This window comes from Stenella coeruleoalba (assembly GCF_951394435.1).
Source record: "Stenella coeruleoalba genome assembly, chromosome: 3".
Classification (NCBI taxonomy): domain Eukaryota; kingdom Metazoa; phylum Chordata; class Mammalia; order Artiodactyla; family Delphinidae; genus Stenella; species Stenella coeruleoalba.
Genome location: NC_137148.1, coordinates 32142048 through 32166321, shown reverse-complemented (window position 1 = coordinate 32166321; position 24274 = coordinate 32142048). Strand labels below are relative to the sequence as shown.

General features: G+C 37.2%; 1 protein-coding gene across 4 annotated transcripts in view; it reads left to right on the top strand.

The window, feature by feature from the left end:
• The first annotated feature begins 2390 nt into the window (after positions 1–2390).
• RICTOR (RPTOR independent companion of MTOR complex 2) overlaps positions 2391–24274 on the top strand; it is a 127678-nt gene continuing 105794 nt past the window's right edge. For 3 of the 4 annotated variants that reach the window (XM_079915672.1, XM_079915670.1, XM_079915669.1), the window contains exons 1-2: positions 2392–2583; positions 2755–2802. In XM_079915672.1, the coding sequence (XP_079771798.1) occupies positions 2535–2583; positions 2755–2802 (97 nt within the window). In that variant the 5' untranslated portion in view covers positions 2392–2534. Of the gene's footprint in view, positions 2584–2754; positions 2803–24274 lie in introns of all 4 variants that reach the window. The other variant, XM_079915671.1, reaches the window with a different exon arrangement.

The window sequence follows — 24274 nt, the reverse complement described above, 5'->3', positions numbered from 1 at the left end:
TTAGAGATTTTAACAACAAGCTGACTAAGATCGATAATGTAGTGTTATGATTTAAAAAGCAAACATAACATTGTAAAATGTGTTCCTTACTAAAATTTACCGAAACTCCTGCTTCCTAGTTGAAAGTCTTTTGCAAACACTAAGAACGTGTTCTTTTTACCAGAAATGCCATTCACCTTAAGAACAAACATGGAGATCACAGCCAGTCAAATGACTGGGATAGTAACAGAGGAAAAAACTAGTTTCACTGTAAGATGTAAGTCTTGGAGAAAGATGATTTTTTTCCTCCTGAAAGAGATGGAGTAATTGAATAATGATCTTTAAATAGGAGCATATAGTTATAAAGATGAAAAACTATTAGATTCAGGCTCTCATGTACCCTAAGTACTTTAAAAGTGGATCGGTTGTTCTCAGTTTTCACGAAGACTGAAAAAGAAAATGAAGTTAAATTGTACTGGGAAAGGGTTAATTCAGAATAGATAGGAATTTCAGAAATAGGGTAAAAGGGGTTGGTTGAAAATTGAAACCATTCTAAGAATCTGGTAGAATTTTCATTGACAGATTTTCTACTTTTCTAAAATGGTGAAATGTGATACATGAAGAGATGAAATACAAAAATTTAATGTCCTATCCAGACCTCAAGTTTTGTGATTTTTGCCTTAGTCTGTAACTGCTTGGTAATGTCAGAGGACATTTTTAAAAAGCACTCTAATTGTGTTGCCTCCTTGAATCTAAGAGCAATATCAGCAGCAGATACTGATTGCAGCTCTCCTAAGAAAAGGACCTGGAATATACAGAGAACAGTATCCTAAGGAAGCAGTGTTCCTCTTTTATTTTCTTGATGATGCTACCCTATGCTGCTTTTAGTTTTCTCGTTAAAGTTTTTACTTATTTTACAATTGATATGTATTAATTATAGGACATTTTACAAGTACAGACAAACGAGAACAGAAACTGTATGTGTAATTCCACAATTTAAGGAGAAAAAACAAGTTAACATTTTGAGGTACATCTCAGATTTTTCTCTCCATACATAGACATGTAAGATATTTTATAAAGTATACTTTTAATTTGTTATGTATTTTAAGTGTTTATAAAAAAAGGGAACTTTGTAATTTCTTGCTTGATTTAATATCATGAACAGTATTTCCTATAAACTAGACCTGCATTGTCATTTTTAATGGCTGCAATAATTTGCATAATCCCTACTTTGGTTATTTAAGTGTTTCCAATTGTTCCCTATTTTTAACGACTGCAATTGATATCTCCAAATAGCTTTTTTTTTTTTTTTTTTTAAACAGCAGAAAGAGCATTGAAACAAAGAAGGAATCCAGGGCATTTACTCAGCTACCTCATTATTTATTGAACACTTATTTATGCTGGGCACTGCATTAACTAGTAGCCGGGATAAGACAGGTTAAGGCAAGATCACTGTTAATTAACCTCCAGTCTCATGGAATATAAAGACAAGTGTCGAGGAACAGGAGGCGACAAAACGCTCACCCCTCTCTTCAAAGTTAATCTAGTTTAAGAGAAAGTTGCTGGGTCAGGGGCCAGGTGTATATATATTGATTAAAGTCTCAACACTTAATACTTGTTAGGTTCATCTGTAAAAAATATTAATCCACAACATCCACATTGCCCATTGTTTCAGGAGCTACACAGAGGGGAAAACCCAGACAGAGGCTTTAGCAGCTTCTCTTTCCAAGCAGAGAGGAAACCCTCTCCTCGGGCCTCCAGGGCCCCGCGCGTGCGCGGGAACAATCCCACCCACCGCCAGGGACCACCACCCGGCACTCCCGACTTTTCACCCCGTTCTCGGGTCCTACTACAAGCGGTCAAAAGCAAAACTTCCACCCGACTACTTCCACTTAGAGAAGCCAGCCTGGCTGAGTGTGGCTTTGAAGATCAAGTGCAAGGCTGCTTAGCACGGTGGTCAGTGAGGCTGGAAAATAAACTTTGTTACGTGTTAACTTGGTTGGAGCAAAGCGACTCTAGGCAGGATTTAGTCACGTTACAACTGCACAGTGTTTTGTATTTTTGTTGTTGTTGTTTTAATAAAATCGTTTTAATTGACGAATAAGGAAGGAGGGCTATCTCAAGACTTGAAAACAATCATGCAGGATGGTTTCAGCAGGTGGCCAGCCTGGCGCATGAAGGCCTCCTCCCACTTCGTGTCGGTTTTGACTACGGTTTCCGCGGCGGCTGGAGGGGAAGCATCCTCCACGCTGCAAACTCGCATCAATGGGATTCCCCTCGTGGGAAATGCCCCCTCCTGGCGGACGTGCTCCCGGAGGGCCGAGCGCGTCGCCGCGCCCTCCGCCTCCGGGACGGGCGGGCGCGCGCGCGCGCGCTCCGCAGACTCTATCAAGATCCCGACTTGGCACCGCACTCCCTCCGCGCCCCGGGCTAAGCCGGCACCACCCGCCGCCCGCCGCCAGCCGCCGCGGGGGGCGGGCGCGGCGCGAGGGGAGGGGAAGGGGTTCTCGCGCGATTGGGCGAGGTTTCCGGTGTTGTGACTGAAACCCGTCAATATGGCGGCGGTCGGCCGCGGCCGCTCGCTGAAGAACCTCCGAATACGAGGTAAGTCCGCTGCGGCCCTCACCCCTCGCCGCCGGGCAACCGCCACCCCTGGCACTTGCCTACCCTTGGTCATGGGCGGGGGGAACGAGCCGGGGCGCTGGCCGGAGCCAGGGCTGCCTCCGCTGGCCTGGGAGCGAATCCTAATTGGGGCTATGTGTCTGTTTCGCGCAGGGCGGAATGACAGCGGCGAGGAGAACGTCCCGCTGGATCTGACCCGAGGTAACGCGGGGCGCCGCGGGCGCCGGCGAGGGCATCCTAGTGGGGAGGAGCCGGGGGCTCGGGGCCGTGGGCAGGGTCCGGCCCCGCACGGGACCCGCGGGGGTGCGGGAGGCAGAGCCCGAGCCCCGCCTGCCGGCCCGCGGGAGCCGAGCCGGGGGCAGTCTCCCCGGACCCATCCCCCTTCCCGGTGCCCGCTTTCCTCGCTCCGAGCCCTTCTCCGGGCCTCTGGGTGCTGCGGGGAGCACCGAGCGGGACTCGGCGGAGTCGCCGACCCTCTGGGTTCTCTAGACCGGCGGGGGAGCGTTGTCCTCCTGTCCCGGAGCTCGAGCAGCTGAATCCCAGGGGCGGCCGGAGGGAGGTAGAGGCTGTTATTTAGGTTGCCGGAGGACGTCTGAGGGAAGAGCGACCACATCCTGCCCTCCCCGTCCCCCAGCGCCGAAGCCGGACCTGCTCGGTCCTTGCTGACTGCGTGACTGTTTTTCTCTTTGCCCACTGCCCTGGGGGACCCGCAGCATTGATAACTCGGTAGTGAAACCTGGAGCCCGTGATTTCTGCGAAGTGTCTGGTGTACGCTGTATTTCCCTCTTGTTTCCCTTTCCCGGGCCTCTGAGACTGTAGTTGGCAAAAGCCGGCCCCTCACCCTCGTTGCAGGTTCATTGTTTACCTTCTGCAGTGGCGCTGGGTTTGTTTACACCTTCGGAACTGGGTAAACCCCTGCTATATTTTTAAGGACCCCAGCCGGCTACTGGCCAGTATATCTTCTATCAGTCACCGTACTGGAGTTTATTCGACAATATCTCGTTGAGCGTTTAGTAGTTATATACAAGGTTTCTCTTTTCTCTTCCACGGTAAACAAGATTTGGTCTATTGATTCCGAAGAAGTCGTGTTTCACACGGGCTGTAACTTAGCGTGTAACCTGGTTCAGCTGTATAGAATTCAGTTTCCTTTTTGAGATCTGAAAAGCACTTTAGGAAGTTTGAAAAAACGTCGTTTTAAACATTCTATATAAAATTAAAAAAAATTTTTTTAACCTACGTTCTACTTAACATAATGACTATTATCTACAGTATTTGTTAGATGTGGGCTCATTGTTGAGGATCATCTCTGTATTTAAAGCATAGCGCATTTTCTAATTTGTTTTATTTTGTGTATCATAATGTAAGATTACTGTTTTGTAAACTAAAAGCCTAGTTTTTATTTAGCTACAAGAGTACATTTTTGTAACAATATTTTATTCTGAAAGTTCTAGGACTTTGTCTCGGGTGAACTAGATCCTTTTACAGGCAGAAGAGTTTCTAAAATAAAATAGGGCTTAAGTAATAGAAATGACAACTAATTAGATCACTAATGCACTAAATTAGAACATTTTTTCAGCAGATAGGGTTTGAATATTACTGTAGGGAGATGTAAAACTTTCGACTTGTGTAACTGTTTGGAAACTTGACTGTGTATAACACACATATGAAAAGTCTATATGCAATATATGTGGAAAAAGATTTTCTAGTAAATTTGCTAACAAAATAAGCAAAATTCCCACAGGGCTCAATTTAGCATTTGAGTTTTGTAGCAGATGTAGTTTTAGTGATTTATTTTATACATGCGCATATGTTTTAGATGGAGGTGAAAAGACCATTTATTAGATAGATCTTGGGTCTAATTTGTGTATTAAAGACCTGTTTGAATGTGGTGCTAGAAATAAGTTATAGTTGTGCTTTAAATTGACTTTACTGAGCTCCTATATATAGTGGTTTCTCTGGTTGGTGTCAAAATTTTGGGTAGTAAAAGAGCTTATGTACAAATTTGATACCTTTGGTTTACTCCAGTTTTACTCAAGTACACAGATAACTGTATATTCACTATTTAAAATACTGTATTTCCTGAGAATTTAGTAAATACCTATGTCCTTAGGTGTTTCTGGGATAATACAAATAGTGCAGAAAATGCTATTTCTGCTTGCCCTGACAAGATGTATTTCAGTTTGGAATGAAATATACACAGCCAGTTGAATCTGATTGCAAAAGCAATATACAACTAGGAGTGAGAGGGCATTTGAGAACTGTGTTCCAGAGTCTTAAGGAAGTTTTGAAAAAGTAATCTGAGTTAGATTCATTGTATAGTGACTCTGTTGTTTGAGAAATTGCTATTCTGACAAACATTCATTGTTAGAAGAAGGCTTGTGGATCTAACATGAAGAAAGTTCATGAGGAATTAAACTTTAGTAATCATTTGAGAACTGTGGGGCAGTCTGGGTTGCAGCTGAAGGGCAGCTGTTTGTGGATTGGATTACGGCATGTTTTAGATAAAGTTTGGGTAACCAAAAAATTTTTTTTAATGCTAAGGCAGTGTTTGCTCTCATTCTCATTATTTTTATGTAACCTTTGAGAAATTCACTGTGTAGCTGTATAACAAAGTTCATTATAAAATAGAGGCCATGATGATCATTGTAATTCTTGAAGGAGCTATCAATGTGTAGTGTAAAGTCAAATAGTTCTGAGTTGTAATCTCAGCTGTGATACATAATAGGTGATTTGGGGCAGGTTATTTGACCTTGATTAACTCTTGGTTTCTTCAGCTCAAAAAAAAAAAAAAGAGATTAATTTCAGGTTATTCTTGAAGGTTGTTAAGAATGTGATAAGTAAATGAGCTAGGCCATATAGTACTCAGCATGGGACGTAGTACTTTGTGAGTGATGTTAACTAAATGTTAGTTGCTTTCCTAAACTATGAAATCAAAATTATTTATATCACATTTAAAATATTTCAGACGATTGTTTTGAATATTATAAACTTTTAATAAGGAATTATGGTAGTGAAGCTTTCTTTTTTTGAGACATACAGTTAATTGGGTATAGTCTTTCTGAACTAGAGTTCTTTTTATTTTTTTTAATTTATTAAGAAAAGCTTCAAAATGTATAAAGTATATGTGAATGTATGAATATAATAAATATAAGGAGCTCTTATATGTCCCCCATCATTTAGTTTCCTCGTGCCCCCACCCCAACTGTGATCATTTTTTTCTTCCAGTTTTACTGAGATGTAATTGACATACAGCACTGTATAAGTTCTTGAATGTAACAACTGTAAAAAAAAAAAACAAAAACAAAAAACTGTAACATTACCAGAATTAGGCCTAAGCAAGGAACAATCTATTATATGTACTTAAGAAAAAATGTGATATTTTCTTTAACAGAACCTTAGAATTTTTCTCCCAGACTCCAGAAAATTTCTTAGTAATAAGACGTGGCCAGCCTTGCAAGCTTCTTTAAGCCCAGGAGAGGCTTAAGGTTCTTTGGTTTTCATATTGATGTTAGTGCTATGGTTTATACGAAAGTGCTTTAATTAAAAATTGTTTTTGGATTAATTTTGATCTAGTTCAGGAACTTCATTGTAGGAGATCCTATAGTTGATATATTGGTGATTGTTGCTTTAAGTTTTGTTCAGACAACTACTGTACTTAATCATGAAAGTCCGTGATACTTGCTATTGGTATCATTAAATACTCTCTCTGTTTTGCATGCCAGTTTATTTTGAAACCAAAATGCTTCCCTTAACCACTTCCACTGCAAGGATAGTCTGTTTTTTTTTTATCAGTCCACTAGTACATCTCTTCTTGGTACTGACTAACTTGAAGAGAGACAGAATATTCTTCCTGTGTAAGCTCTTCCTAGTATAATTTAATTATTGTGTTCAAGGTGAATTCCAGGGACATGGAAACGTGTGTATTCAAATATAACTGTTAGAATATAATTTATTTTTAAGTATTGAGTTTTGTATTTTTTGACTGTCCAATCCTTTTACTTTTCCATTAGTAGGAATAAAAAGATTGACTGTCTTAGCTGCTGTTTAATAGCTAGGAAAGTAGGAAGGTTATCTGAATGATGTAGATTTGAACACTTAATTTTTTGTTTTGTGATTCCTTCTAGTCAAGAGATTGCTCATGTTGTTTAATCCCTTACTTCAGTTAGACAAAACAAACATTGACTGCTTTTTATATAAGAAATGCTGAATTAAGTGCTGGAGGAGTAAAGATGAGGAAGATGTTACTCCCTTTTTAGGAGTTTACTGGAACAGACATAAAGAAGTGATTGCGATACGGAACAATAAACTGAGTAATCAAACTGTACAAGGAACAGAAGTAGCCTAGAGGAGAGAATGATTAAATCTGGTGGGTAGAGAATCAGGCATCTTCACAGAGGGCTTGACGTCTTATAAGAATTGTGGACATAGTGGAAGGAAATGTGGGCTCTCAAGAGAATATACCACACCTTGGGAAAGGTAAAGTCTGTAGGAAGAGGAGCTGCTCTGGAGGCCCCTGGTAGAATCTAAGAGATCATGGGACACTAGACCGGGGTATTGGAGACAGAAATGAAGTTGAATATATATTGGAATGGAGGAACCAACTAATTTGTTTTCTCCAGATTCTAAACTGACTTTGGAATCCTCGTACTCTGCGCAGAGAACTGTTATTTCTTTATTAGGATGACAGAGGCTGTCTAATGTGAATCCCCTTGTGTTCTCCCCTTTGTATTTCACCTATACTTACCTTCTGTTTTCCCGAGTCGGAGGATAAATCATCTCTGTTCATTTCCAAGGCTAAACTGGAAAGGAATTTTATGCTCCTAATTCTGTTTCCCCTAAGATTCTTTGTAGAACTAAGATTTCTTGCTTCTTTATTTCTTCCTTCTTTTGGCTCAGTTTTCTCCTGTTCAGCATTTGTTGTTGTATTCATATGGAGCAGGTACTTTGCTAAGCGTGGAATGATGGTGAGACGAGTAGAATGATAAGGACAAAGATTTCAAAACAGTTATTTTTTTGTAGGCTCTACACACAGTTTTCTTCCTTAACTCCTTTAGTCTTGTAAACACAGCTCTCCCCCTGTACTTAAAATAGTTTCTTAAGGGATGCTAGTAACCTCATGCAAAATTCATTGGTATTTTTAAGTTCCCCATTCTATTATTAGGACTACTTACTGTATTAGTAGTTTTGTTCCAGGCACTAAAACATTATTTTTCTTAATCTTCGATAACTCTTTGAGGTACTCCTATTATCCGTATTTTACAGTTGAAGGTATAGGCTTACAAATTCTAACAGACTGAAACTCAGAAAGGTAAGTTATTCAGCCAGGGTCACAGGGCTAGTGAGTGACTAACTGCAGATCATGCACTTGTAGCTACTACACTATTGCTATTCTTAAAACTCCTGGTTCTTTTCCTACCTCTCCTTCTCTGTTTGCTGGCTGGACTTCCAGCTCCTTAAGCAAGTGTGCCCTAAGGTTCTGTCCTTGATTTTCTTGTCTGCCCTCTTATTGATGCTAGCTCCCTGAGCACCCTTGTCACTCATGGATTCAAGAATCCATGAATTGAGATGGTTACAGTAATTTTTTATTCATACTTTCTCTTCTAAGCTTGCAAAACATATTAGCATGTATGTCTGGTAATCATCTCAGAGTTGTGGTTTATAAAATTTTGCACTCCAACACATACCCACTTTTCACTTTCTAGGTACCACCACCGTCCTCTGTTATTCAAGCTAGAGACCTATTGCTCATCTTCTTGGTTCATTTGCCACGTTTCCCCAGTTTGCCTCTGAAATCTCTCTCTCCTTCTATTCTCATTGTCATTGGTCTAGTTCACATCCTCATTATCTCATTTGGATGACAGTAAAATTTTTTTTCTCTTTTTTTCACTCCCTCTGCTATATGATTGCCTGAAATCTGGAACTGATCTCATTCCCTTACATAAAACAAAACAAAACCAACAACAACAAAAACAAACAAAAAACTGTATACACACACTTTACAGGTTTCATTTTTTGCTCACAGAATAAAGTCCAAATTTCCTAGCTTGGCATTGAAGGCCTTTTATGATTTATTCTAGAAGTATTTTCTTCTGTACTATCTTAACCATACTATTCTAAATCAGTCTGCCTCTCCACATAGTTCACTTGTGTAACGCACTTCCTCCCTTCTTTTCACACAGTGATTTTCAAAGGGGGTTGGGGAGAATTTGCTAGCCTAAAGTACCTACCTCCCCATTCCTGTTCTTTCCCCTTGGAGATTGTGTTATGCCCGTGATTGAGAATCCCTGCTTTAGTCAAAGACGACTGTTTGTTCTTCCTTGCACATGGCATGCAGTGTCTATTTACTTTTCTTTGCATAGGTTGTTTTCTCTGCCAAGAATTCCATTTTCAGCACTCTTTAGAGAAATCCTAATTCTTTAAGGTCTAGGTCATATGCCACTTCTGGGAAAATCCTTCCTTATCATCCCAGTGGGAATTCATTGCTTCCTCCTCTACTTTTCCACATTTTTTGTTTATTACTTTGTAAATATCACTTACCATTGCGTTTTTAAGTTCCTTGTTCACTACTTCTCTCACTAGAATTTAAGCTTCTTCCCCAGCATATATCATATAATAATAACCGAGACATTTATTGTAAGGAGGGATGGAGAGAGAGATGAGAAAAGGAGCACAGTATTAAGGAGAGTAGAAGTAAAAGAGTATTTTAAGTTTGCAAACTTGAGGGACAATGAAAGCGATGGTGCCAAGAAATGGAGAAATCATTTTGGAAGAGATGATAATGTGTTCAGCTTTTCACTTTGAGTTTCAGATGATTGACTCTGTCAGAGATGTGTAAGAGGTAGTGAATGCTGCAATGGATGTTTTTGTAGTTGTTCTTGTGATCAGATTGTTCTCTGCTTTAGGGCCTTGAGAGAGGGAAGAATGTAAATGGAGGAAGAGCTGAAGATCTGAATGTTAGAGGATAAGCTGATTAGAGTATGTGTCACAACATAGGAATCAATAAGAAGAAAGGGGCGAAAAACAGAGAAGAAAGTTAAAAATTAGTAAGATTGTGATCTTTGAAGCCAAGTGGAGAATTTGGGGTTGAAGAGGTTGAGAGGCATAGCACTGAAGTTGGGTTCTGGAGAACTCAGTTCTTCTCTTCTTTAATCTGAGGATGATCTTGGCATGCTACTTTCTCTGGGCTTCAGTTTCCTGATCTCTGAAATGCGTACTACTTTCCATGCGTAGCACTTTCACCATCAGTCTTTGTGATTCTCAGATATCATGATGTTTCTGGGATATTGAAAGGTTAAAGAGAAAGCCTTGTTAAATCTCTTGTTAAGTTACTGTGAGAAGGATTCCCATAAACAGCAATGAATACATGTAGCAGTATGGTGTTTCATAGCACTTTAAATGTAAATTATAGTCAACTCTCAATTTCCTTGTAAGTGATCATCTGCAGTGACTTGCTACCTCCTCCCCCTCTCAGGTCTCAGGCTACTGAAATAGGGCTGTGAAAAGCACAGTGGGGTCAGTGACTGGTTTGCGTGCCTGTGTATCTGTACTTCTATTACAAGCTAAATACAGTCCACTCTCAGTTACCTACACTTAAGAAAAAGGTGAATAATGGTGGAAGATTGCTAAATATAATCTCAATAGCATTATTTATATGTGGTTTGGGAAGATTTTATATTTTTTCCTCCCCTACAGTAGATTGATGTATCTTTCATTTGAATTATTAGCATCAATTTTTATTTCCTAAGCAAATACTCTTAGAATAGTGGATGTAAACTGGCTAAAATATTTATTAGGTAATCCAAATATGAATAGTTGAGAGTTGACTGTTAATGCTTTTTGGATCATCCATTGTTTTGTATTATCTGTGCTTTTTTGTTAGTGTGGCCAGGGTAAAGCTGAATAGCTACTTTTAAATTATATCACTATGATGAATGTACTTACAATATTATATAGATGCCAAACTAAATTGAAAATAATTGTGTAAAACTAGCTGAATATAACATTCATGTGTTCAGAGTCATAGGGTTGAAAGAGAACCTAAACCTAAGTACCTTCTTAAAATTCCTGTTACAAAGTCCTCTAGCCATACAGATTGCATAAACTGAGCAATGTGCCTGGTAATGATGAAATTTATATATAATATAATAAAATTGAGGATGTGCCAGGGCTTCAAACATGCCTGTTCAAGGAGTCAGTTGAGTTCAGTAAGCAGTATAGAAGAGCTTTTTAACCTTAATTACCTGGATTTTAAAGAATCTGGCTCCTTCAATTACTCTGCCATTTTTTTAATCCCAAAATGTTGAAGAATTTGGATTTGTAGTGGCTTGTTAATATCAAGACAGCATATTTTTAGTATATTATCAGGTTAGTAAGTGTTAATGTGAATCAGGAAGGCATAATTCTTGGCTTTAAGGAGTTTTATATTATATTTGGGATATACGTGTAACAGGGCATAGTATTTGAAGCACCTGCCAGTTATCTTTATAAAGGAGTCATAAGCCAGAGGAATTCAGAAAAAAATGGGAGATAGGTAAGGAATGACCTAGAGGAGAGTCCTCATAGAAGTGTTGACATCTGTTAGGACCTTTGCATAAAAGTGTAGTATTTGAATAGTTAGAGCCCTGGATCAGTGTTTTAAAAATCGTGCGTAATTTTGTGAATTAACATGTTCCTGGCATATTATTCAGTATTTGAAGATAATGTTGAGAAAAAGTTGATGATGAGTTCTGTATATAAATCTCTTAACTATTGAAGGCTGATTGTATTTTGGGCTAGGGCTTTTCAAACCTTTGAAGGTAGTGCTGGACTGGACTGAGAGATTTTAGGCATATTGTGAAGTAATTGTGTGCTTCTGATTAAGAGTATATAGATGCTTGGCTGCATTCCAAACCCAAGCATAAATGATTTTTTTCTTTCATTGTTTTGTAGTATATGTGTCTCCTCTCCCCGTTATTAATACTGCATGTTCAAAGGGCTCTATAAATTTGTATCAAACTTATTTCTAGATGTGTGCAATTTGGAAATAGAGACTATAAGTGGGATGAGTAGTGTTTTTGTTATTTTCCATGCTAAAATGACCGTATTTTCTGATTTCAAAATTTAAACATGTGGCCTGACAGTTTATATTTGAGAGAGAATATTTGAAATTAAGCTTATCCTGAAAAACATGCACTGTTTCATTGCCAAATCCAGACACCCTACCCTCTAGTTATTTGGGTAAAGGATAAACAGTGTTTGGGGAAATTAACACTCTATTAAAGGAGCAAAACAAGAGTTGAATTGCCACTTGCAGGGATTTTAGTAATCTTGTTCAGAACCCAGTGTAATTTCACATGTTTCTTATAATGAATAAATAGTGAAGAAACACAGAAGCTGTAAACAAAGAAGATTGCCAAGTAATTTACTTTTAGTTGCTAAGAAGAAACAACTTGCCAGATGAAAGTGTATTTTAACTGTTTTTAGATGTGTGTACATATATATTTTTATCAATAGTTTCATACTTTGAGAAATCACATCTTAAAATAGTATTGCTAGTTATTTCCATGCTTAATGTTCATCCCTATAAAACTTTTAATTGCCCTGGTTTTTTTTCCACTCATAATTCTGTATAATACACTCCCTAACCTTCACCACACCACCATCACCACAACCCCTTCCCCCAAGAAAAATGAGAAAAAGAAAAACTGACGGGAATAGAGTTGCAGAAAAAGTGAGAAGACTCCAGGTTGGAGGTAGGTGAGCTGTGAACTTGAACCTTTAGCTATACAGCAGTATCTGGGGTGGCAAGTGGAATATTGTGGAAAGTTTTATTTAACACGTGTTGTAGGTAAGATTTTAATCATATCTGTCACATAACATTCGTATAAAATCATGGTAATGGGATATTTGAATACAGATAGCTATTTCCTATCTTGTTTATTTAGAGTGACATGTGGTTTTACTTTATATGTTGTAATTTCTAATGGTATTTTCGAATGTCATAACTTGGTATAAAGCAGGTCGGATTAATTCTTATGTTGTATAAGATTTCATATGTCATGTAAGAATAATTCTTAACATAAGAGTTTATAACTTTTTAATGAGTTAAAAAGTTATAATTTTAGATTAGTGTAGTCTTAAAAAAGTTTAAATCACTTTTTATTTTTAATAAACCTTAAAATAGACCTTTTCTCCTTTGTCACGAGAGAATTCAGTGTTGTGTGTTCATGTTTCAAAATTGTTTTGAATATATAAGTGTATACTGTTTTACCTAGCGTAACGGAAGAAATTTTTCAAAATGCTGGTTAGTTTTCAAAAGGAAATAAAAAGATTAAGAGATTTGGATAAACTATGGCAGTTGCCTTTTGCTATGTTATTGTTTCTTGTAATAGTTATTTTGTTTTGTTAAAAAAGTTTAGATTTAATTTTTGAGTCCTAGGAAAAATTTTTTACTTATATCGGTGATTGTGTCTCTATTATAAAAGTACCACAGGAAAAAGTGTAACTATTTTTAAAGTAAGTAACAATATTACCACTAAATATTCACTGGGGGTACTTGAATATGAGTAGATTTGGGACAGATGTGTGTGTATAAATATTATTTCTATTTTTAAGCATATATGGAAGCTACTTTAAAAATTATGTTTTTAGTTTTACTGTGCTGTAAAATACAAACTATATAACTGGACTTATTAACATTATATGGAAAATAGGGATAATTAGGTTGTGATTATGAGGAATTAAGGGGCTCTGCTGTCAGTAACATATACTAACTGTAGTGAATAAACTTGGTGATGATACATACTTTGAATTTTTATTGGTATCTTTTGGAGTGCTTGATTTTGCATCCTGGTTGTTTTCCAGATAGGTAATTGCTTCATAGCATAGTTCAAGGTAGGTGAGGTATGACTCGACAAAGTTGTTATATATGTCTACAATATGGATAGTAGGATTATATGTATAAAGATAGATATAGGATACTAATATGGACAAAATAACATTTAATAACATGCTACCTGCATGATACATTAACACAGTCTAACACTGTAACTAAGGGCCTGAGCTTTGGAACCAGATAGATGTGGATTTGAATCTGGATTTGAATCTTGACCTTGCCTCTTAGAATTTTTTGACTCTGGACAAGCTGCCTTTTCTAATTTATTTATTTATTTATTTATTTATGTTATTTTTGGCTGTGTTGGGTCTTTGTTGCTGCGTGCGGGCTTTCTTTAGTTGCGGTGAGCGGGGGCTACTCTTCGTTGCGGTGCGTGGGCTTCTCATTGCGGTGGCTTCTCTTGTTGCAGAGCACGGGCTCTGGGCACGCAGGCTTCAGTAGTTGTGGCACGCGGGCTCAGTAGCTGTGCCTTGCGGGCTCTAGAGCGCAGGCTGGGTAGTTGTGGCACATGGGCTTAGTTGCTCCGTGGCATGTGGGGGTCGTCTGTGACCAGGGCTCAAACCCATGTCCCCTGCATTGGCAGGTGGGTTCTCAACCCCTGCGCCACCAGGGAAGCCCAAGTTAAAGTTATTTTAATCCAAGTCTGCTTATGTGTGTTAGGTATGTCATGATGTGTATGGATTTTTTTTCATTTGGTTGGGCAGTGGATTTATATGAGTGGTTAGAGTTTGGAATAATTACACTAATTCCAACTTAAAACATTTAAAATCATTTTCTGAATATCTGTTTTTTCCTCTTTAGCCTGACCTTTTAATGTTTTAGCCATGAAAACATCTAGATAGGTGAATTTTTTTTTCTTGAATTTTTTTCATAATGACTATTTAAAGAAAAATTATAGATAAATCACCGTAAAGAGTTCAAAGCTACCAGTTAGAAAGTTGGAAAAACTAGAATTCCAATCCAATAAAAGTCTTGTGTTGACCTAATTAAATTGGTGGAATGGTTACAGAAATTGGCTTAGTATTTCTATGGAGAAAAAGGGAGGATGGTAAACAGTTCTTGGTCTTCACTGCAATAATCTCATGTGGAAGACATCATTAATAGTTTTAAAGTGTCTTCGTGTGATTGTTTCTCCATCTTACCCTTGTTTTTTTCAATTTCTCTCATCGATTTGTATTTCTCTTATTCTATTTCTAGTCTTCTGGTGACTCTTCACATTTTTCTTTTCCCGTACTTGATAGTGTTTTATATTCCTGGATTTAAAATAAATTTTAATTGTCAAGTTTTTTTTTTTAATTAATTCTTCATTGAATTTTAGGTTTTTGTCTCTGAGTCGGTGATGCTTTGTTAGAAAAAGATTCCACTGCCCATCTCTTGGTATGCATATCCCGAAGAACTTAGAACTGAATATTGCATAGGAAATTGATTAAATACTTGACAGCAACTTGGCAACATGTGCTTAGCATAGATGAGTAAAATAAAGAGCATTTTACTTATTTCAATATGCAAAAGCAAGAGTAAATATGAAAGTGAAACAAAAATATTCAACTATACTGAAGGTGAAGAAGTTTTGATGAAGTGCATTTTCTAAATGTTGGTAATTTTAAAGATATTAGTATTCACTCCATTTAAAATATTTTTATGCATCTACTCTTTGGAATTATGGAAAACAATGACTGGAATTCCCTGAAGGTGGGAACATTTAATAACCTTGGAATATCCTTGTTGATTCTGAGTCTAGACTGTTCAGTTCACTGAACAGATCTAACCTGAGTGTGGATTATTAGCTCCCAAAAGAATACTTGTTTTGGGACTTCCCTGGTGGTGCAGTGCTGAAGAATCCGCCTGCCAATACACGGGACACGGGTTTGAGCCCTGGTCCGGGAAGATCCCACATGCTGCGGACCAACTAAGCCTGTGCACCACAACTACTGAGCGTACGCTCTAGAGCCCGTGAGCCACAACTACTGAGCCCGTGTGCTGCAAATACTGAAGGCCGTGCACCTGGAGCCCGTGCTCTGCAATAAGAGAAGCCACCACAATGAGAAGCCTGCACACTGCAACAAAGCATAGCCCCCATTCTCCACAACTAGAGAAAGCCCATGCGTAGCAGCGAAGACCCAACACAGCCAAAAAAAAGAAAGAAAGAATACGTGTTTTTAGTGGTGAATTTTGAGTGAGGGCTTGTTTGATTGCATTAGGAATGGTAAAATGCAGTAAATCTATATTTTGCACCATCTTTTTCAGGATTATATTAGTTATTGCTCTTGTTACCTACTGGTACATGAATTTTTTTCCAAATTATTTTAAATGATTTTTTCCTAGCCTAGAGCTGAACTAGTGTGGTAATTTTTTGCTGTCTACCATGATCAGGACTTGGTCTAAAATGATATTTTGATTATCAGAACATTTCAAATTGTGTGAAGGATTTATCACATGATGTGTTGTTTTAGCAGGCAATCTAGAAATTACATACTTCGAAGTAAATGTTTTCCTTCTAAGCAGTCCTCTTGGAAGGGCATGTACTTGTTCTAGTGGTGATGTCACTGTTCAAAACATTTTAAAAATTCTGCTTCTGAAGATTATTAAAGCTTAAAATTTAGACTTTTAAATTGGTATTTGGTTTGTCCTTTGGGATGAATTGGAGTTCAGGAAACAGTTAAATATAAGTTGGACTCAAATGTAGTGGGAATTCATTAACTCAGTGATTTATTCACTCATTAATTTGAAAAGAATTCATCGAGCATCTGCTGTATTTTAGCACTGTACTGGAATATGTGTGAGAAGATAATTTTTCTAAAAAGTATACAACCACTATATGTGATGACTGCCATTATAATCTAGTCCCTGGCTTCCTCACAACCGTTGTCATTTCCTAACTCTTTTCCTTTTGTTCACTATATTTGGCAAAACAGCCTCCTTTTTTTTCATTCCTACTCTTATTCTCTTTTTAGGGCCTTCGTACTTCTGTTACATTCTGTCTAGATTATTCTTCCCCTAATCTTGGGAGGCTTGCTCCCTCACTTTATTTAACTCTGTTCAAATATCACTTTATCAGAGAGGCCTTCTCTGATCATCTTATCTAAAGTAGCCCTCATCTCCATCACTTTCTATTCTTTTTTTTTTCTTTCGGTATGTGTGCCTCTCACTGTTGTGGCCTCTCCTGTTGCGGAGCACAGGCTCCGGACGCGCAGGCTCAGCGGCCATGGCTCACGGGCCTAGCCGCTCCGCGGCATGTGGGATCTTCCCGGACCGGGGCACGAACCCATGTCCCCTGCATCAGCAGGCGGACTCTCAACCACTGCGCCACCAGGGAAGCCCACTTTCTATTCTTTTATATTGTTTTCTTCTGTAGCCCTTGTCACTGCTGCCAATTACAGTATTGTTTGTCTGTCTCCCTGGAATGTAAGTTTTGTGAGGACAAGCACTTTGTGTTGTTCACCATTGTATCCCCAGAGCCTAGAACAGCTCCAGCACATTATATGTGCTTGGTAAGTCTTTATTGGCTGAATAAATGACCATCAAATTTGTGTTTAGCTTGAGGGCTCCAGGCCCATTTTTTCATGGCTTACTCAACATCTTAACAATGTAATCATGTATTTCAAGCTTTCTGTGTTTCATACTTAACTAATTATCTTAGTATTCTAAAAATCTTTCTATATTTTCCATTTGGGTTTTAAGAGAATTACTTTAATGGGGCCATGTCACCCAGGAGGACACCCAGGAGACATTCTAGCCTCATTCTTTGTCCTTATTCTACACATCAAATCTGTGACCAGATAATAATGATTTTATCTCTGAAATACTGGTAAAATCTTTTTTCCATTTCTGTTGCCATGCCATTCTTGAGGCCTCATTTTCTTTCTTGGGTGATTGCATTGGCTTCATAACTACTATCCCTGTTCTAGTTCTATCCTTTCCCAATCTACTCTCTTCACTCTAGCTAGAAACACATTTTCTACAAAGTTAATCTTAATTTCCTCAGCTGGGTGGAATATCTTCCTTCTTTGGGCTTCTATAGTATATTGTATGTTACCTTTCTTGTAATATTGTAATAATTTGTTCACTCCTGCCTCCCTCAGTCATAGTTGACAGATATTTATTTACCTTAACTGTGTGCTGGGTACTGTTCTTTTGCTGGTGATTCAGTGGTGAAAAACATCGAATACTTCCCCTGAGGAGTTTATGTTCTAGTAAGGAGAACACAGAATTTTAAGTATGAATAAATGCTCTGAATAATGTAAAATTGGAGTATGTGAAAGAGAGTTGATAGGTGGTTAGGGGGTTGGTCAGAGAAAACTTCTCTGAGGCAGTGATATTTAGTTGATCCAGGACTAATGGGGAGGCACCAAGTGAAGAAGTAGGGGGAAAGTCTTCAACAGGTAGAAGGAACATAAAATATTGATCCAAAGGCCCAGAGATAGGAAAGAACCAGAGAAAGAAAGCGCTTGAGGAGAGGAAGAGTGGAGGATGTGAGACTAGAAGAGGTAGGCAAGAAATAGTATCGTTGAAGTATAAGTATTACATGAGAAAATTTGTTCAAAGACCCTAGTATAATGTCGGTAAGTGCTAGGGTGAAAACCCAGAAGGCAAATGTTATTAAATAAATAATAGTGATTTATCCATTCTTTTAATCATGGACATTTGGTTGTAGTTTTTTGCTCTTATAAACAATGATTTTATATATGGTCTTGTACGTGAATCCTGGTACTCATACGTAAGTTACTCTAGGTTATATAACTTGGTGTAGAATTACTGCTTATATGAAAAAATATATGTATATCATAGTAGCAATATGTAAGAGTTGCTCTTGATCCATACTTTTGTCAACACTTGGGATTATCAGACTTTCATTAAAAATATTCTATTATGAAAAATTTCAAACATACACATACACAGAGAAAAAAATATAAGGAACCCTCATGTACGCCTTATCCTACTTCAACTATCGTAAACATATGGGGCAGTCTTACCTCATGTGTAAATCTTCCTCCTCCCTTTGTGGATAATTTTAAAGCAAATCCTAGGCAAGTATTATTTAATTTGTAAATACATCAGTGTGTATTTCTAAAGGATAAGGACTTTTAAATATATAACTGTAATACTATTAGCACAACTAAGTAAATTAACAATGATTTCTTTATATCATCTAGTATTTAGTGTTCAAATTTTCCTGATTGTCTTACAGATATCATTTTGAGTCAGGATTCATACACAAGGTTCACACACTTTTAATTTAAGTTTTTGAATATGTCTGTCATATTGCTTCTCTTTCTGCGTAATCTGTCTTTTCAGTCTGTAGTATTTCTTTTGCTTTGGTCTGAAACATCTTGAATAAAATGTGTTTAGATGGTTATTTGTCCTACTTTGAAATTCATTGGGCATCCTGATTCTAAGTATTTTTCATGTTTTTGAACAATTTTGAAAAATTCTCAGTCTGACTTTTTGAGTAGTGCATCTCCTGCATTTTTTCTTGTTTAGGAATTCTTATTAAATGCATGTTAGACTTTCTCATTATCTTTCTTGTTTTTTAAACTTTTTCATGTATTTTGTCTCCTTTTTTCTTGGGGATCATGTTATAATACCTTCAGATGTATCTTTCAGTTCACTAGTTCTCCCCACAGCTGTGTTTATTCTGTTTATCCCCCCAATGAGTTTTTAAAATTTCAATCATGCTATTTTTATTTCAAGAAGTTCTGCTTGGATGTTTGTAAATTTTGAATCATATTTTCAGTCCTTTCTTTCCTTTAAACCAGAAGCTTGCAAGTTATGGCCTGCAAATTTTGCAAGTAAGGCTTACAGATGCTGCATTTGTAAATAGTTTTATTGAGACATAGCTGTGCTCATTTAAGTATTGCCTACAGCTGCTTTGGTGCTACGGCTACTGAATTTAGTTGCGAAAGAGACCTTATACCTTTCAAAGCCTGAAATACTTAGTCTGACCCTTAATGGAACAAGTTTGCCAAACTCCCTGCTTTAGATATATAAAACATAATTATTTCATTGTTTGTATTATGTATATGGTACTTCTAATATTTACAGTCTTTTAAGATTTTTTTGTTTATTGTTTCTGTTGATAGTGGCTTGTTTTCACGTTTCCTTCTGTGTTTATGATTTTTGCTTGTGCACTTAAATTTTTTAGGTTACTCAGACTAAGGGTGGCTACCTAGTTGGGTGGGTGGGTGGGTGGGTTGAGGTGGTGGTTGATGGTTGAATTTGCTTCTGCTGCCCAGGAATATGGTATACCAAGGGCTACTTTAAATTAAAATTCTCATTTTGAGATTTTTTTTTTTGGATCATGCAAAAGAATATATCTAGGTTCCAAAGACACCTGTGGTTGGCTTAGAATCTCAGGGAAGTCTCTTTTTATTTGTTTTGTTTCTGTTTGCAGCTTTACCCAGAGATACTTTTCTTTGTTCTCTGCCCCTTTTGCATGAGTGTTCTTCTCAGTGTATCAGACTTTATGGCTGATGAATTCCTTGTCTTGGGGTAAGCCCACACTCCTCAAGGCATGCACTTAAGCTCTACAGCAGTGGTTCTCAAGCTCTAGTCTTGTTTTGGAGGTCCCCACGACCTCAGTAATTTGCTAGGAAGACTCATTATGGCAAAATGATGCAAAGCAAAATTAGCAAAGAGGAAAGGTACATTGGATGAAATCTCGGGGAATCCAGGCACAAGAGTCTTGTGTCTTCTCCCAGTGGGGTCACATAGGACATGCTTCATTCTCCCAGCAATGAATTGTGATAACACGTGAAATATTGTCCACCAGGGAGGTTTGTTAGAGACTCAGCCCCAGGATTTTTATTGAGGACTTGAGAAGTAGGCAGCCTCTGCCTGGCAGGTAACAAAATTCCAGACTAACAGAATGAAAGCAGACGTTTGGCAAAAACCATATTGTTTGCATAAATGGTTTAGGCCCAGTGAGCCACTCTTACCAGTTAGGGCTGTAGGAAACCTCTGCAAGTATTTTTCCGGATGTAAGCCAGTGACTGAACTGGTAGGCAGACCTTTTTAAGGAAAAGCAGTTAGGCCTGTTAGGTTAACGTTTGCTGCGTAAATGTACAAATGAAGCACCTGGGGATGTTGATTTAATGAAGAGTCAGATTGGGTAGGTATGGGAGGGCCCAAGAGTCTGCATTTCTAACATGCTGCCAGGTAGTACCCATGTTGGTAGTTCACAGATGTACTTTAGTAGCCAGGTAGTTGCCCTGAAGGCCAGAAGTCCTTCTTTCCAATAGTATTTTTATCATAAACAATAAGTCTTTATTCTGAATTGGTAGAAAAGTTTTTTGTTGGGGGTTAAATTCTCTGTGCTGACAAACAAGTTTTTTTTCCTGGAGTGATATGGTTTATTTCGTATTAAACTTTATCCAACTTGAATAAGGAGATCTAAATTTATACTTCAATATTGGCATATTTTGTGTCATTGGGAGAATGGAAAAAGTGACTTTCAATGACTTTGTTGTAGAAAAGAATGAAGGATCTGGACTGTTGGTAATATTAATTGTACAGACCCACAATCTCTTATCCACAATTTTGAAAAACCAAAAACTCTGAAAATGAAAGCTGTTTTTCAGAAATAATGTGACCTGACAAAACGTAACCTGACCTAAACTCATTTGGCAGCAAAACCTGACCAGAATTTATATTATCTCAGTGTGTCTCCTCACATGTTCATCTAAAAAATATTACTGTATGTGAATATGTAATACTGCCCCTAACCTTGTTGGGATTGTTAAATCTGTGGTATATTACCTTTAAAATTAAAAAAAATTTGAATTCCTAAACCTATCTAACCCCAGCATGTCCGATGAAGGATCATCTGAAGGTCGTATAGTAGAAGTATGGAAAGAATTATGTTTAAAAGCACTATCAGAATGCATAAATAAATATAAAAATATTAGCAGTTAGGGTGGATCATATTCAGACCTCCTGTTCATGCAAGATATAACCAAAGAAATGCATTATATTGTTATATTTATAATAGTTCAGAGCTTTTAAAGGTTAAAATTCAAACAGCATTTGTAAATTTACTTTTAGATTTTGATTATTGGTGTTAATGCAATTATTTATGCATGCCCAAGTGGAATGTACAGAAGAATAACAAGTAGTAAATTTGTAACTAGAGGACTTGTTTGCACTTGAATTACACAGATCAATTGTATATTATGGCATTTTTGCACAATTAAGATCACCATTGCCCAAGGTTCATGAAAAAGCTTAATTTATCATGTGTTTCCCATATGCATGGGACTCCAGAGTAGTCAATATGTTTTTGTCTTGATAATTTTAGGTGAGGTGTGTCTTCTTTGATGTATATAACCATAAAAACATAAACAATGCCAAATACGGCAATATCAGCAAGGCACTGATTCAGAACTTAGTAGTAGTATAAAAATAAGATACTGTTGTGATATAGTCTGTAGAAGAGGTGCTGAAGATACATATGCTAAGATGTCTCAATGATATTTGTTGACTACCTGAACGTAATTTTCTAGTTCAGACAATATTACTATTGCCTAAAGAAGGAAATTTTGGAAAGCTTTTTTTTTTTTCCCTTAAAGGATGAATTAATTTGATCACAGGACATACTGAATTCGACGTAGACAGACCACCAAACATAAAAACAGATATTTGTTTCTTTAATTGAAGATACACTGTAGAATTGAAATTTTGAGGCATTGTATTGAATTTGTTAAGAGTTATGGAGACAGTGAAAAGAGAAACCTGAGGGCAAATGATACAACTTTAGGTAATATTAAAGAGTATAAAATAGGAGGAGGGAATGCAGACCTTTGAGAGAAGTACTCAAGGAACAGTGAAAAATAGGTATGAAGAAGACCAAGACAGTGAATTATAGCAACCAAGGGAGAGAAGGTGAATTTGGTTAGCATTGGCCAGTAGTTCTCTAATGGAAAAGTCAGGGAGTTTGAAAAGCTGAGAAAAAGCCTTTGTATTGGGTAAATAGTAAACTCGTAGAGAACAACTTTAGTGGAATGGTGGCCTAGATACCTGATGGGTAGAATTTAGAAGATGAGGTAAGAATTAATTAACTTGAGCCTCAGAGAGATTTGGTAGAAGAAAGGTGTAATGTCACTTCAAAAAATGGGAAACAGTGGGCAGAAGCATTTTTTTTTTTAAAAGATGGGTAAAAACTAGTGAGAGACTTAGGTCAATGAGAAATAGTGAATAATTAAATGATGGAAATACTGGAATTAGGCAGTAAGATGTAGAACCAAGAATACAAATGGAAAGGTTAGAAAATAACATTGTAATAGCATTTTTCAGATTTCTAACCCACACTCAAATTGTGTCTTGCAGCCAAAGTGTATTTGTACTCTTTGCTCCTTTATTAGTTTCTAAGAGGGAAGTCCTTAATTACATTCATAGAAGCCACCTGTCAGACAAGTGATCTGAACTATAGTCATGTTTCATAAAAAACGTGAAAGTAGCTGTACAAGCAAAATGTACAACTAACTTTGTAAATAAATCTAATAGGCTGGGTGTATATAACAATTAATTGCCTCAGCTTTTAGGCACAGCTGTTCAGTTCTTTTACAGGGTTCATTTACACAGTGAATTGTTTCAGAGAGAAACAGAATTTTTCTCTTACAATAAAAGATTTCTAATTAGGGGACTGTGGAAACCTAATGATTTAATAGATTAAGACATAGAAGTTTTAGCAGAACATCCAGTGATTGTAATCTTTATATAGTAATTGCTTTTAGTTATTTTTACTAACATTAAAAAATGTTCTAATTGCAGACAGTACTTTTCATACTGTTTTTCTGCAGAAAAATAGCATTAAAATAAATGCCATGACAAAGATTCTTTGAATCTTTTCTGTAGCCTGGTGAATGTCCTTTGTGTATTCTTTGTATATACTTGTGTATACTTTGTACGTGTGTATAAAGTAAAAGTGCTTTGTGAATTTGGTTACAGTTCTGTACTACAGTTATCTCTAAGCCCAAGCATTCTACTGATCTCTAATTTTATTGTGAAAAAGGGAAAGAGATGAACTCTAAGAAAGCACTTCATATTTTTTTTCCTAACAAGCAGCTCTTCTTCATTTTCCACCACAAACATCTAAGCCATCTTTACCAGAAAAATCTTTAAAAATTCACAAATTACTTACCATTTAAAAACAGATAATGATGGAATGATTAGAAGATTATTAGGTAAATAGTTAGGCTTTAGTTCTTTATCTAATTAGTACAACCTGGGGACATGATTTCTAGTGCTGGTATGAATGTAAATATCGATATAATGCTTGGAGGGAGGGGGTGTGTAGACAAAGATCAGGAAGGTGATTTTCTGAAGGTAAATGGCAGGCTCAAATTTCTACCTTTTCTAGACATTGTCATTTAAAATTTTTATATTTGACAAATTTGAATGGGTCATGGCAGTTACATTGCTAATTATATTAAATAGGTATGTTCTTACCTTAGAAGGTGAGATTCCTTTTCAAAGCAATAGAAAGACGTTACTTATGGTTAGGTTTTGGGGGAGTAAATTTGTTTTGGTCCTCAGAATTTGAAAAATAGATACATTAAAGCAGTGTGATCTTTCTTATCTGCTCCTCTTTTATATACATCTCTTCTACAGTTATTGTTATTATAATCATAAGACAGTATTTCCATTGTAAATTCTTGTGTTTTAATATTCACAGTGTGACCTGGGACATTCAATAAAATTTTTGGGGGGTGGTTACTGTGTGTCAGACATCATTCTAGGTATTAGGATGACACCATAATGGTGAACCAAAGCTGACTTACAGGGAGATAAATGTCAACCAATCAT